The 15,828-nt window shown below is 44.3% G+C and overlaps 1 protein-coding gene across 3 annotated transcripts; it reads left to right on the top strand.

Moving 5' to 3' along the window:
* The first annotated feature begins 8,877 nt into the window (after positions 1–8,877).
* LOC123608050 (N-acetyllactosaminide beta-1,6-N-acetylglucosaminyl-transferase-like) lies at positions 8,878–13,640 on the top strand. Of its 3 annotated transcripts, none has more exons than XM_045497425.1 (2): positions 8,878–10,471; positions 10,624–10,920. In XM_045497425.1, the coding sequence occupies exons 1-2, from the start codon at positions 9,547–9,549 to the stop codon at positions 10,692–10,694; spliced, it is 996 nt and encodes a 331-aa protein (XP_045353381.1). In that variant the 5' UTR covers positions 8,878–9,546; the 3' UTR covers positions 10,695–10,920. The 3 variants fall into 3 exon arrangements, with proteins under 3 accessions (XP_045353381.1, XP_045353382.1, XP_045353383.1); XM_045497426.1 differs by having other exon boundaries at positions 8,879–10,471; positions 10,627–10,920; XM_045497427.1 differs by lacking the exon at positions 10,624–10,920 and adding an exon at positions 13,592–13,640 and having other exon boundaries at positions 8,880–10,471.
* The last annotated feature ends 2,188 nt before the right edge of the window (positions 13,641–15,828 follow it).

Genomic DNA, 15,828 nt, shown 5'->3' with positions numbered 1-15,828 from the left:
GTTATTTGAATGGGCGGGACCTGTTAAGGAGTATGGTGAAGTAATTAGGTCATCGCCAAGGAATGGAAAATCCCTTTGGCTGACGTCATTTGGCTTGACTGGCTCTTTAAAATGAGAGGACCCAATCCTTAGCCCTCAGAAGAGCCACGTCTTCCCCTCTTCCATCTTCATAGGCTGGAAGGGTCTGAAAAACTCCGATGTATACGAATACAGATATCTGGTGACTTTATTCCTTTGTTGGTAAAAGATGTAGAGTCCCATAAAGCATTTTATTTACCTCTGTGGCAAGAGCCCTACGGAGTGGGCTCTGTTTTTTATACTTTTGCAAGTGGTACAGAATGCCAGGCTGCGAAGAAGTTAATGAGGAAGTTGAATACGAATAAGGAAGTTGAACTGTAGATCTGTGTCTACACAGAGCACAGGGTAGGATGAGGGAAAAGATAACCAGCCAAAGCAGTTACAATTTTTCTCTTCAGATTAGAAAAATCATCCACGACTATAAACATGGAAAACAGGAATAAGTATATAAGGACAATATTTTCCCATTATCCTTACACTCAAGAGAAAATTCTATTAAAACAGTTGGGCTCCTTGGGGCGCCTGGGAGGCTCAGTCGGTTCAGCATCTGACTTCGGCTCAGGCCATGATCTCCCAGCTCCTGGATTCGAGTCTTATGTCAGGCTTTGTGCCTTATGTCAGAGCCTGGAGCCTGCTTCCCATTCTGTGTCTCCCTCTCTCTCTGCCCCTCCCCCTCTCATTGTCCCTCTCTCTCTCTCTCTCTCTTTCTCTTTCTCTCTCTCTGTCAAAAATAAATAAACATTAAACACACACACACACATACACACACAGTTGGGCTGCTTTTAGTCTTTTCAGGAGAAAGTTGTTTTAAGATTTGTTGGGGCCCCTGGGTGACTCAGTCAGTCAAGCATCTGACCCTTGATTTCAGCTCAGGTCATGATCTCACAGTTTGAGATTGAGCCCCAAGTCAGGCACGGAGCCTGCTTGGGATTCTCACTCTCCCTCACTCTCTGTCCCTCCCCCAACTCCCCTTTTCAAAATAAATAAATACACTTAAAAAAAAAGAAAGAATTGCTGATTTGGTATTCCTTTAGCTTCTGTTGACTCTACTACAAATTTTGAGTTTGAAAACCTATTGGATTTTATAAGTTGCTTCTAACCATTAATGGGAAAAGAGGAACTTGGGTAAAAGCGTAATAGCACCTAGCCTGTTCCCTGGAACGTGCGTGAATCATAATTCATTCCTGGAAGAGTACGTTAAGAGCACATAGGCCCTCCTGTTTGCCTGGCCTGAGGCTCGGAGAGAAGAAGTAACTTGTTCAAGGTACAATTTGCATTGCGGATGGTACAATCTGCCCTCCTAACTCCTAATCCAGGGCATTTCCTATGAATTGCCTCCTTGTGATTCCCCTTCCTTCAGTGGGCTGATGTGTGTGAGGAGTACGGACCTAAATCCCTTAGAACTCGCTCTGGATCTGAGACTATAGGATTTCGCAACGGAACTAAATTTAAGGGGGAATCTTCAGCACAAATGATCTGTGACGAGAACCCCAAAATCCCTTCTGTGGCAAAAGCGAACTTTGAGTGGGGGAAATGGAGGGTAGTCTCTGAAAAATACCAGAGAATAATGCTTATGCATCCTACCTCAGGGCGCCCTCGTGGGAGCTCCAGTTATATCAAGGACGACTATTTCCCTATGCAACTTCTTATAACCTCTCTCGGGTTGGAAGCCTTAGATTCAAAGCCCTTCGGGATTCTGTAGGGAAGGGATCAGCTGGTAGTAACCCGATTACAGTAACTTGAGACATCAAAACTCCAGCCGCAGTTCCTTCTTGTGTTCCCAGGCCAGCCCTTTGAGGGTGGGACTAAAGGCGAGCAAAACTTTGTGCGGCCACGTTCCAGCTTTTATTATTCTACTTCTAAACACCAAGGGTAATTTGGTTAGGCTGCCTTTACCTTAAAGAGAACAGGTATTTCCTGTAGGGTGTTTCTGGGCAACTTTATCTTCCTGGGAAGGAGAGAGAGAGAGAAAGAGATTAATTTGGGGAAAATGACCAGAGAGAGGAGATTGAGGGAAGAGGCACACTGCACTACCTTTATTTAAATTTTTTCAAATATTCTTTTAATTATTTATTTTTGGGAGAGAGAGCATGAGTGGGGGCGGGGGATAGGGACAGAGGCAGGGGCAGGGGGAAGAGAAGGTCCAAAGCAACTCTATGCTGAGCAGCAAGCCCAACAAGGGGCTCGAACTCACAACCCACGAGATCGTGATCTGAGCCAAAGTCTAAGCGCAACCGACCGAGCCACCCAGGAGCCCCGAGTTACCTCGATTTAATCCTGAGAGCCGTGTACGATCCCATACGATTGTACTCGTGTGGGCTGCCTTTACGTTGTAAATTTCCAGAACCTAGCATCCTGCCTGGCCTAGAGGAAATCCACAAAACATGTTGAACAAGTGAATGAGCCCTTTGATAGTGGTACATGGGGTTTCCATTCCTCAGGGTTTCTCAAAGAACAGCTCAGGTTAGCGTGGTGTTTCATTATGTGATGTTCTTCCTAGGGACTGTGATTTTTCGTTTGTCTTGGTAAATCGTTGGTGTCCATATATGTTTAATTACAACTTTAAAGTTTTTATTAAAGGACAACATTCATTTCTAATTTAATGGTTTACATTGTGTTCCCCGGTTTCCTTGAGGCAAGGGGAAAGTGTTTCCAGAATTTAATAAAATGCTTGGCACCGTCTGGTGGTTAAAACGTACTTTACTTAATCAGTCCCCACAGCATTCCTGTGAGGTATGAACTTCAGCTGAGAATAAGGATCACTGAAATGGAACGCTGGACCAGCTAGAAAAAGAACGTAGTTTTGCAAGTGATTTCTACGACAATCCATCTCCCAGAACTACAGACGGATCCACTCAGTAAGTTGGGGTTTTGCCAAACGCGGAGCTACTGTTCTATTTTTCTTATTTTTGCAAGCTGGGCCCGTGGCAAGTGCGTTAGGAAGGCGCGTCCTGAAGTTGTGTCTTTCTACACAGTTGGCTTTATTCAATCCTGAGGCGAGGTGAACATACTTGTAAAGCAGGTTCGGGATTCTAAACTCCCGGATGTTTCACCACGCATTTGACTTGGCTTCCACCCCAGCACACGAAACAAAGCACAGTACAAAGTCACGCAACAAACAGGATGCAATACGGAATACGACACGAACGAACCACACGTGAAGTTGACCCGCGGGCGCGCCGTTGGGGTGACGCCTTGGTCTGGTCTGGGTCAGCTCTCGGTGTGTACCACAGCGGAGAATCTCTGTCATGTTCAGAGATCGACCAGGCACACAGCCTGTGGTGGCAGTTGCCTTTCAAACGCGGTCAGACGTGTAAGAGCCGACGTGTGGAGCATTGGGCAATTTGCCTCGAGAGTCCTTCCTTTTTAAGAGTTTAATCAGGCCTTTGCAGGCCTCTTCTGATCCTATTGATGATCAGCTCTGGTTCTTCCAGGTTCGTGTAGCCTTACGAATTTACCGTCCTTCGTCCTGTCAGTCTGTGCTGCACCGGGGGGTATCTGGTCTTAGCTGCAGCACCCTTGGCTGCTTTCCTGATCGCCTCACTACTTGACGTGAGTGACTCCATCTTGCTCTCTACAAAGCCTTTGACCTCTTGTAAAGAAGGTTTTTGTTTTTCGAGCGAGAGCACGCACATGAGCAGGGGAGAGGGGCAAAGAGAGAGAGGGAGAGAATCATAAGCAGGTTCCACGCTCAGCGCGGAGCCCGACGCAGGGCTCAATCCCCCGACCTGGAATCATGACCCGAGCGGAAATCAGGAGTCAGATGCTCAACCGACTGAGCCACTCAGATGCCCCAAGAAGGTTTTTCCCATCCAGTGGGGTATTGGCCAAAGAGGGAATAGACATTAAAGAGTTTCTTGTAGACTGTGGGCTTTGGGAATTAAAAATGGGGACCCTGTAACTCCAGTGTCCGGGCATCCTACAGATGAGGGGCTCACTTCTTTGCACTCTGTTCTGATCCAACAGCATATTGCAGTCGGAAGAAGGGAGGCTATGCTCTTTCAGCCTGTTATTCTCAGTGATCAGAAGCACAGGGTCTCCCCTGTCGTAGGATCACTTGCTGCAGCAGAGGCCTCACGTTCCTCTAACTTCAAAATCAAATTGACGACTTTCTGAGGAATAGAGCAGAAAAGAGAAAGCAGAGAAATCTAGAAAGGCACCAGGATTGGATGGACCCCTGTTCTATTTTCTCTCCTGACACCCAACCTCTAAAATCCAACCAGAACCCAAACCTGAGGATTTTCTGAACTGGGGGGGAGGTCCAGCTGTTCAAACATCCGAAGTCCATGGGCTCAGACTCCTCCGTTGGCCCTTGGCATTGAAACTGAGCGTTGCCCATTATCTCTTCGTGTGCAAATGAGCTGGAAAGTGTTTGGGCTCAGAGACTCAACTTGACACTATTGAAGTGCTGTTCACTTTTCAACATGTTTCCTCAGCTCTGCATTGTCCCAGTGATATTTAATTGAGTGCTTGAAAAGAACCAGCTGTTCCGTGCCTTTCCACACTATCCTATGTCTAGTTATTCTGTGTTAAACTACCACAGCCTTCCTCATTTCCTCGCTGCACCCTGCTTTTCCAAGCCTTTCCCTCAAGGTCTGACGCCTCCAGCCAGCCCCGAGCTGGGTGCTGTATTCCTTCTAGAATCCTCTCAGCTCCACCAGGAGGTTGATGTTGCCTAGATTTGGGATATGAAAAACCAAGACTCGGAGGTGCGGGTGACATGGCTAGGAAGGAAGCAGCCGTTGGGAGTTAGAACAGCTACAAGGGTGTTTTCTCAAATTTACCCACAAGGAAGCTGTGAAGTGTGAGACTAAATGTGTCGTTCAGGGGCTCCAAGCTGTCCACGTTGGCGTTGGCGTTGGTCCAACTGGAGACTTTCTGACATGCGAACCCCGGGCTCTTTTTGTCTATTTAAAGCCCTGTTGCTTCAGGCTATTTCCTGTGGTTAGAAAAAAGCACTGATGAGGATTAAACAGGGTCCTGAATTTAACGATAGTAAATACAGAAATAAATAGAGGAAGACAGAAGAGGAAGAAAGGAGAGCCAAGGCAGGGCAAGAGCTGGAAGAGTGAAAAAGGGCAAAACGTCAAGTGCATATAAAACCAACTTAATCCAAGACGCCTGTTTCCTGCGACCTCACCCAGGCTTTCGTAGATTCTGAGCAAGTCTCCATGTGGCTTCCCTGGCTTTGCTCACTTGGGCGCAGAGGTGATGTCACGACGATACTACGCAGAAAGCGCTTTGGGCATCATGTGGCCCCCAAAACAAGTAAGGTGAAGATCACGACAGCTTATCCACCTCCGTAGAAACGAAGCCCTTCTGCTCCCTTCTACAGACAGTTGTTGAGATTACACTCTAAGTGCAGTTTTCTTAGAGGAACAGAAATTCATTGATGTCCAGGGGTGAGAATTTATAGTACGTGTAACACTAACAAAGCAAGCATAGGTTGAACTGTGGGACATAAATATGCACCCTGCAATTTATTGAGTGACCAAGCCACAGGTCTGTACTGGTTCCCACGTTTTTCAGAACTCCATCCCACCCAGTCGCTGCCTCCAACTTAGAATTTGGGACATGAACGTCGATCTGATGCTCAAGCTGGGATGGAGAATCATCTGTTCTTTTTGGTCACCCATTAGCACTCCCTTCTATTATTTCGCACAAACGCAAATGCATCAGAGCTCAGGACTTAAGAGAATGAATGGTGCACGTTGCATGGGGTCTCAGGAAAACCGGGAGGATCAGAACCAGCGTTTCCCACGTTTCCTACATGAGCACCAAGAAGGAGAGAGAGCATCAGATAGACTGGGTTGATGAAAAACAAACCAAAACCGATTGGTACTAGTTCTGTCTTTATTTTTTTAATGTTTATTTCGAGAGAGAGTATGTGAACGAGAGGGGAAGGGGCAGAGAGCGGGAGAGAGCGAATCCCGAGCAGGCTCTGTGCTGGAAGCACAGAGTCCAACACGGGGCCCAAACTCACAAACCGTGAGATCACGACCTGAGCCGAAATCAAGAGGCGGATGCTTAACCAGCTGAGCCACCCAGGAGCCCTGATACTAGTCTTTAAAAATGTTTAGCATTGTTGAAGATTCTATTTGACATAACTGTGAATGCTTCTCTGGCATCAGCGGGCTTTGTAACAGTGCCAAAAAGTTCAGGTGAGGTGCAATTAAGGATTCAACTGCAGCAAAGCACTAAATTATAAATGTCCTTCGCTCTGCAACTATAAATTCAGGGAGCTGTAGATTCGGAGAAAAGTCAGCCAGCCGTTAGAGATGCATTTCCGTACAAATCCAAACCACAATGAGATACCACCTCACCCCTGTCAGAATGGCTAACATTAACAACTCTGGCAACAACAGATGTTAGTGAGAATGCGGAGAAAGGGTCTCTTTTGCACTGCTGGTGGGAAAGCAAGCTGGTGCAGCCACTCCGGAAAACAGTATGGAGGTTGCTCAAAAAATTAAAAATAGAACTACCCTACGACCCAGCAATTGCACTGCTAGGGATTTATCCACGGGATACAGGTGTGCTGTTTCGAAGGGACACCTGCACCCCCATGTTTATAGTAGCACTATCAACAATAGCCAAAGTATGGAAAGAGCCCAAATGTCCATCGATGGATGAATGGATAAAGAAGATGTGGTATATATACACAATGGAGTATTACTTGGCAATCAAAAAGAATGAAATCTTGCCATTTGCAACAACGTGGATGGAATTGGAGTGTATTATGCTAAGCGAAATTAGAGAAAGACAAATATTATATGACTTCACTCATATGAGGAATTTAAGATACTAAACAGATAACATAAAGGAAGGGAAGCAAAAATAATATAAAAACAGGGAGGGGGACACAACAGAAGAGACTCATAAACATGGAGAACAAACAGAGGGTTGCTGGAGGGGTTGTGGGCTAAACAGATAAGGGGTATTCTCGAATCTACTCCTGAAATCATTGTTGCACTGTATGCTAACTAACTTGGATGTAAATTAAACAATAAATAAAGTAATGAATAAAAAAAACCATTTTCTCATACAAGTTTTCAGTGAATAAAACTTAAAAGGGCACATCAAAGGAAACACAAGCCAATACAATTTTTGAAGAACAGAAAAGAAAAAACAAAAGGAAAGAAAAGACATGCATTTCCCGGGGCGGTGCCTGGGTGGCTTAGGCCATTAAGCACACAAGAAATATTACGTAAACAGGTATTTGGGTTGATCCAATTCTATTTTGGGTCCTATTGACAAGACTGAATGCATCTGAATCATGCTCCAGAACTGGATTTAGAAAACAAGTAAGACTTGACTCACCTAGTTCTGGAGAATTTCCACACGAATGGCCCTATCATCGTTTCCTGCTCCTGAGGCTTACAAAATAAAATTGACAATCACCTCATCAACGCGTCAGCTTTCAACTGGGGTGGGAAAAACAACACGAGATACTAACTCCAGTCTTGTGTTCTAAGGTGATGATTGGGAAGACGATGCCCAACGAGGACCCGGTGGCCCCGTGGCAATGATGGTAAACGCAAGACACGGGCTGCACACGGGCATCGCCCTGGTGTTCTCAGGAAAAGTCAGAACGTGTCCGTCTATGGGCAAGAGGTAAATAGACTGCCCGACATGAAAACACTGTGTTTACAAAGCAGTCTAAAATATTATGTTGTCTTTTAGAAAAAAAAAAATTTTTAATGTTTATTTATTTTTAAGAGACAGAGAGGGAGATACAGAATCCGAAGCAGGCTCCAGGCTCTGAGCTGTCAGCACAGAGCCTGATGCGGGGCTTGAACCCACCGGCCGTGCGATCGTGACCCGAGCCGAAGTTGGGCGCTTAACCGACTGAGCCACCCAAGTGCCCCTATTATGTGGTATTTATAACGAAGATGCATTGAGAAAATAGAGACGTTGGCTGTACCCACGTGTACATACACAAAGATGAGAAGTCCTTAATACTTGGAATCTTACACTAATGTGATCAGGGAAACAGGGAAATGAAAACTAGAGCTCTCTCGATCAATAAATATTTGATCGTCTAGCCCGGGCAGACAATGGTGGGAGCCAGAAACAGACAAGAGAGATGTGAGTGCAGCGCTAACTTCTGTGAGTGGGCACGGCATGCTCTCACCCCCACATGCATCAAGCTACCAAATAAAGTAAAAGTGATCCATGCTGTCTTTGACAGATCATCTAACTGGCATCGACTCACGGAGCAAAGAATAAGGGAAGTGTAAAAAAGGTTGCAAAGGAGAAGTGATGATTGTGTCATTTTCTTGACTCATGACGGGGGAGGGGGCTTTTGTTCCCTCTCCTCTCTGCAGCCCTGGGTGTCGCTGGGCGTGGCCATGAACTCATTGTATGTTATCTCATGACTGACCTCTGAAGGTGGTAAAATTCATTTTTTTTACACAGGATACTCCTTTGGAAGCGCTCGTACATTTGTAAAGCCTCTCTCCTTGAGTTCTGGAACCTCCCAGACTGAGACAACCTTTCTCTCCTACCTCTCAGGGCGTCAGTCTACTCCAAGGGTACCCAACTTGGGCAGGGTGTGAAATCAACCTGACATTTCACTAACTTCAGTTTTAGCCTTTACACAATTTCTGGGTAACCACAACTGTTCCTTTTGGGGGTGGCTTTTTTTTTTTTTTTTTTTTTTTTAATTAACCTTTATTCACCAAGTCCCCCAGTCGCTTTGTGTAGTAAGTTAGGCGGTGGCGTTAAGTTTGCTAATGTACCTTTTAAAGGACCTCACCTCGCCGCAGAGAAAATTAAGCCCTGGAAAGAATTTGGCTCAGCAGCCAGTCATATGCCTTGCTAAAATAGCACAGCCGGCCAATATAGGGAGGAGGGTGTGTGTGTGGAAAAAGACAGGGTTAAGCAATTAATTTTTAAGCACTAAATATTTATTGACAGAGTGTCTCTCCAGGCAGTGTTCACATGCTTAGAGCTGAAGCTTTTAACTTGGCAGTGCTGTTTAAGCAAACAAAGTCAGTCAGTTGAACGCAATGATTAACAGGAAGTTGGGGAGCTGACATAGTGGGCAACCTTTGGCCGGGAGAAGAGGCTACGGTAGAAATCTTAGAGGGATCACTTGTGGAATGGTGACCTCACCCTTCGGTGATTTTAATGTGGGGACGGGGGGACACATCAGAATCAGAATCTTCCCGAGGCGGCTGGTTTTCGTGTGGTAACAGGTGGCAGGTTCACCGAAGAGAGAGCAGAGCAGATGTCCCCAGGAGCTACTTCAGAAATGTGTCATAGAGAGGTTGAAATGAAACACAGCCGCGAATGAGCCGGAAAGGAAGAAAGAAAAAGGACAAAACCGTCGCCTGGAAGGGCCCAGAGCAGTCGATCAGAATTGCGAGTCCCCAGAGGATGATTTATGGATTCCGGAGGCAATGTAAGTTAAATATATCTACACTCTGATCCGATCTCAAGAGGCGTTTACTCACTTTCTGGCTTTGAATGATGGTCTCTTGGAAGCATTGTCTTTTTAGTGTGTCTCTTATCATGGCCCTGATCTTTGTATTTGTTTATAAGAACGAGTTAAGGGAGGATAAGCGTTTTCTGAGGGCATCTCTGTCCAATGCCTCGCTGTTAGCAGAAGTCTGTCATCAGATTTTTAAGGGGAAGGTTTTTTACCCAACAGAGAATGCCCTGAAAACTACCCTCCGTGAATCTACCTGTTATGACTACATGGCTCAAAGTCACTATATAACAGAAACGCTCTCTAAGGAAGAAGCGGGGTTCCCTTTGGCTTACACAGTGACCATCCACAAAGACTTTGGCACTTTTGAGAGACTCTTTAGGGCGATTTACATGCCCCAAAATGTCTACTGTGTTCACGTGGATGAAAAGGCGACGGACACATTTAAAAATGCGGTGAAGCAATTACTAAACTGCTTCCCAAATGCTTTTCTGGCTTCTAAAATGGAGCCAGTGGTCTATGGTGGGATTTCCAGGCTCCAGGCCGACCTGAACTGCATCAAAGATCTCGCGGCCTCCGAGGTGCCATGGAGGTACGCCATCAACATGTGTGGGCAAGATTTTCCCCTGAAAACCAACAAGGAGATAGTTCAGTATCTGAAAGGATTTAAAGGGAAAAACATTACCCCGGGGGTGCTGCCCCCCAGTCATGCTATCGGGCGGACTAAATACGTCCACCAAGAGCTATTACACCAAAAAAACTCCTACGTGATTAAAACGACAAAATTAAAACCTCCACCTCCTCACAACATGACCATTTACTTTGGCACTGCCTATGTGGCCCTCACGAGGGAATTCGCCAACTTTGTCCTCCAAGATCAGCACGCACTCGACTTGCTTTCCTGGTCCAAGGACACCTATAGCCCCGATGAACATTTCTGGGTGACGCTCAATAGGATTCCAGGTACGTGTGTGTCTCTTAACTTTTGTTCTTGTGAGTAAACGTTGCACGATCGGTACTGAATAAACCGCTCTCAAAAATAGTAAAAAAAAAAAAAAAGTGTTGAATGGGGAAGACCGTTACCATTTTAAATGTTAATCAAAAAATCTTTCCAGCAGTTCTGCTCCCAGATGTAACTCATGATCCGACTCATGTCCATGCCACAGATGAGGAAACTGAAACATAGTGATGAGCAGGGCAGAGCTAGAGCTCAACCATCTGACTTGATTTTGCTGCTATGCCATGCTGCCTTTTTGGATCTGTAGACTCAACTTCAAAAGTGTGCGGCAGTCTCGAGACAGGGCAAAGGGTTGAGGGGAGAGCTGGCTGTGCCCATAAAAGATCAAACCCAATTCTCCTTTAAGGGTGATGTTATTTACAATCGGGAATAAAGCTCATAAAGTAAATTTGAATGGCAGTTCGGACACTTTTTTTTTTTTTTAATTTTTAACGTTTATTTATTATTGACAGACAGAGAGACACGGAGTGTGAGCAGGGGAGGGGGCAGAGAGAGGGGGAGACACAGAATCTGAAGCAGGCTCCAGGCTCTGAGCTGTCAGCACAGAGCCCGACGCGGGGCTGGAACTCACAAACTATGAGATCGTGACCTGAGCCGAAGTCGGTCGCCTAACCAACTGAGCCACCCAGGCGCCCTCGGACATTTTAATAATACTTTTGCTCCTGTTGCAAATTCCCATCCTTTCAACATGGGAGCAGGGGACGACTTCAAAATTTTTTATTTGCAAGTTCTTTCCTGGAATCAAACCAGACATTTAGAGGGCCTTAAAGGAATGTGATTGCATGCATGTGCTCAAGGTACCCAGCTAGCACGCGATCCTGCCAATTGTATAAACCAGGTCTCGTAAGCCTGGTATTCCTTTAACTTGATTTCAATTAGCTCTCAGTGGTTACTAAATTAACGGTACCTTCCCTTTGGTCCACGTTCTAAATGAGTTGAATGATCTTAAGTTGTTTACACTGAACTGATTCAGTCCTGCTAGTTCAAATCAAAATAGGAATTCAGATTCACAGCCAAGGGAAAAGCAACTGGAATCAATATGATGATCAGATTCACGGTTTCTTGAGCTTGTTGCTTCATTAAGGCCAAGTACCATTTCCCAAAGGGCCTGACCACCTGGGTGGACCTCGCCTTAAGTGTTCATTCATTCCATGTCCAGGTAATTCTCAGAGACGCCCAGGGCTGCGAACCAGGTGCCTGTTTTAGATGTTGTTATACAAAACTTCATAGACCTAGAAACCTGTTTTTTCTCCCCAACCACTTGAAAACAACCTCTTTATTTATTTTTAAGATTTTTTAAAATTTTTACTTAAAAGAAAAATTTTTTTCAATGTTTATTTATTTTTGAGAGACAGAGACGGAGTGTGAGCTGGGGAGGGGCAGAGAGAGAAGGAGACACAGAATCCGAAGCAGGCTCCAGGCTCTGAGCTGTCGGCACAGAGCCTGATGTGGGGTTTGAACTCACGAACCATGAGATCACGACCTGAGCTGAAGTCAGACACTTAACCATCTGAGCCACCCAGGTGCCCCTAAGATTTATTTTTAATTGAGGTATAATTGATATATAACCTATTAGTCTCGGCTGTAAAGCATGGCTTACTGTTTGTAGATACTGCAAAATGGTTAGCACTATAAATTTTGTTTTTCCCGTGATGAGAACTTGTTTGTATGTGTGATGAGAACTTTTAAGACCTTTCTGAATAGCAATTTTCAAATATATTGTCGGAGAGGAAAAAATTTACCTCTTCTCTTCAAAGTTCTTCTGGCTGGTCTAAAAATTCATTTGACATGAGAGGAATTAACGGGAAGGGGGGAAAAAACCCCAAAATTTAATTACGGCATGAAGAGACCCAGTAATGAAAGTGAGACCCAGAGAAATGACGAGGGCATCCAGCTTTTATCCATTTTAGACAAAGAGACAATAAGTCTGTGAGGAATTGACAGGACAAAGAAAACTTATTTTGGGGAGCTTCAATCAGTAAGAAATTCTAAACAGGATTTGGGCTGAGGTAGTGAATTAATAGAAGTACCAAGGTTTGTTTATATATTCTTCTCAGCTCTGAATTTCCTACCTCTGTTGATAAGGATGTGTCTTCATCTGATACAGGGAAAGTAGCTTTCACATGGGAGATTTACTTCCTGCTTTCTGGACACAAAGGGGAGAGGGGAGGGTCAGGATGTTGTTTTTGCACTGACTCTTTCTTAAGTAACTTTTATTCAAAATAATCAAAATGCCAAAATGGCACATTTTGAAGTGGACTGTCCTTGGCCCCCACAATACAAAATGCCGTCATTAACGACAGTCACCATGCTGAACACCCTCCAAACTTATTTATTTTAAAACTGGAAGTTTGCAACTTTTGACCCCTGCTCATTTTGCCTACCTGCCCCCCCCATCTCTGGCAACCATAAATCTGGTCTCTGTATCTGTGACTGTTTTCTTGGTGGGGGTGGTGTTGTTTTTTCCAGATTCCACATATAAGTAAGATTATGTGGTATTTGTCTTTCTTTGTCTGACTTATTTCATTTAGCATAATGTCTTCAAGGTCCATCCATGTTGTCACGAATGGCAAGATTTCTTTCTTTTCTATTTTTTTTATGGCTGAGTAACATTTATATATAAAAAAATATTAATATATATAAAAATTTAAATATATATTTAAAAATATGTTATTTATATATTTATATAATATATAAATATATATAAGTAATACCTATATTGTTTATATATTATTTATATATTTACATAAAATATAACATATATTTAAATATATTAATATATAAATATAATCTATATATTATATATAAATATATTTTATATATATTAAATATATATTTAAGTATATATTTTTTATATATAAATGTTACTCAGCCATAAAAAAATAGAAAAGAATGAAATCTTGCCATTCGTGACAACATGGATGGACCTCGACGACATTTATTTATTTATCCATGCACCCACTTACGGATACTTAGGTTGTTTCCATGTCTTGGCTATCCTAAATAATGCTGCAGTGAACATGGACTGCCATATCTTTTTCATCTAGTGTTTTTGTTTTTTTCAGATAAATATCTAGAAGTGGATTGCTGGATCATAGGATAGTTTTATTTTTAATTTTTGGAGGAACCTCCATATTGTTTTCCCTGGCGGCTGCACCAACTTACAGTCTTACTGACAGTACCAGAAGGCTCCCTTTTCTCCACATCCTCGTTAAGACTTGGTATTTCTTGTCCTTTGATAAACAGCCATTCTAGCAGGTGTGAGGTGATATCGCATAGAGTGCTTTTTAAAATGTGGTTTTCCAAAAGCTGGAAGACGTGACGTTGTAGAGATAAAAGAAATCAGGACTCAAGAAAGTGTGGTGGGGGAGTCATGAGCATATAGTTGTCTATGTGGAATTCAGTGTCCAGAATGAAGGAGGTAGAAGCCCCACTTCTCTCTTACATGTTGCTAGGATCAAGTATGATGCAGACCGTTCAGGTATAATCACCATGCTTTAAGGGAGGCATTGACAAAGCAGCTTCCAAAGATAGCTTTGGAAAGAGGCCAAACCCCATTTTTTCTCTACAGAGGACCAAGACAAACAAAAAGCATATTCGATCTGAAAAAGATTTGAAGAAGAATCGCTATCTTCACATAATGAAAAGATTTGTGCATTTGGGAGAAGAATCCAGGGTTAGTGGTGGGAGATATAAAAACCCATCAGTCTGGGATTAGAATGGGTAGTTTCCTCAGTGGTGCACAAGCCCAAGGGACATGGAGACACAGAGAAGGAGAAATGCTGTAAAGGCGCCTCATTTATCAAGTGTTAGACAAGATGGCGTTGTCTTTTCCACTCCGAGGGTCTGCGATTCTAAAGGAGGATTCTAATCAGACACCCCAGCTTCTCAACCTGATTTATCTGTTGGAAATGGACTTTTACACCTCTGGTTAGCAGTTACAGATCAGTGAAACAATGGAAAACAAATGTGCTGCTCCATGCTTTTCAAAAATGTAGAGGAGTGAGCCCTTGAAGTCGTTTCTGTCTTATGTGTATGTCGGATCCTTTCTGGAAGCCAGTGTCCCTTCCCTGGGGCGGCCTGAGTATAGTGCTTGGTCATGAGGAGGGAAGGGAACCGAAAACTTAAGTGGCTGTCTTGTTTAACTACTGCTCTTGCTGTGTGGAAATCTGAGTCCGTTCTATTTTGAGGGCACTTTTAGTTGACATACGAATCGGTGGTTGGTTGTTTAGGACATTTTAAGATTATTGTAGTTGACTGTAGCGATTGGGGGCTTATTAGGCTTCTCAAAGAAGTCATAGGTCAGGGGAAAGAAATCTCACAGACAAAATGGCTTCATGGGGAACTAGAGCAACGCCACCCAGTAGAAATATACTGTGAGCCATAAATGTAATTTTATTTTATTTTTATTTTTTAATGTTTATTTTTAAGAGAGAGAGAGAGAGCGCGCGAGGGGGGTGGGGGGAGAGGCAGAGAGAGACGGGAGACTTAGAATCTGAAGCAGGCTCCAGGCTCTGAGCTGTCAGCACAGAGCCCGACGGGAGGGGTGGCTCGAACCCACAAACCGTGAGATCATGACCTGAGCCGAAGTCGGACGCCTAACTGACTGAGCCAGCCAGGTGCCCCCATAAATGTAGTTTTAGACTTTCCAGCAGCCACATTAGAGAGCAAGAAAAATCAACAGGTGCCATTAATTTAAGTAATATATTCTATTTAACCCCGTATACCCCAAATATCATTTGGACATGTGGCTGGGAGCTATGGTAACGGGTGTACATGTACCAGGCGCCCTCCCCACTCTGGGTAAAATGGTCGGATGATAGCAACGCCATCGCAGCAACATTGAGAAGTCAGCCACGCTTGTGTCCCAGCGTCTTCATCCCTGTTCCCTTCCTTTGCTTTGCCTGCTTCTTTTTCCTTATCTGAAATTCCTACCCCTGCCTCAGAGCTTCCACTCATCTCTGGTGCCCCCTGCCCCATGGCTTATACTTTCTGCGTCTTTCCACTCTGCTGCCAGAGTCTGTGTGGTTCTGTTTATACCAATTTCTCACTGTGTCCCCTTCAGATACACCCAGAGTCTCGCTTTGCATCACGTGGGAACGGCATGGGTGAGCATCTCTGTTCTCATTTCGCATCACTTCGTAGGGTGCCCCGGCCTTCTCTATAGATGATTGACCTTCATCTGGGTCCCAAGTTGCTGCAGTCAGCGTGACCAGGGTGGCCGGGTCATGTGGCTTAAAGCACAAAACGAGACGTGGCCCCCCCTGTCCATATAGTAAGTTCCTTAAGGAGCAGCAGGTCC

This window comes from Leopardus geoffroyi, chromosome B2 (genome assembly GCF_018350155.1).
Source record: "Leopardus geoffroyi isolate Oge1 chromosome B2, O.geoffroyi_Oge1_pat1.0, whole genome shotgun sequence".
Classification (NCBI taxonomy): Eukaryota; Metazoa; Chordata; class Mammalia; order Carnivora; family Felidae; genus Leopardus; species Leopardus geoffroyi.
Note: the sequence above shows the minus strand (reverse complement) of the source record. Positions and strands in the feature narration are given on the sequence as shown.

Coding starts and splice junctions, on each gene's coding strand:
- LOC123608050 (XM_045497425.1), top strand. CDS start 9,547: ATGATGGTCTCTTGGAAGCATTGTCTTTTTAGTGTGTCTCTTATCATG. Junction 10,472..10,623: donor GACGCTCAATAGGATTCCAG/GTACGTGTGTGT, acceptor AAATCTTTCCAG/CAGTTCTGCTCCCAGATGTA.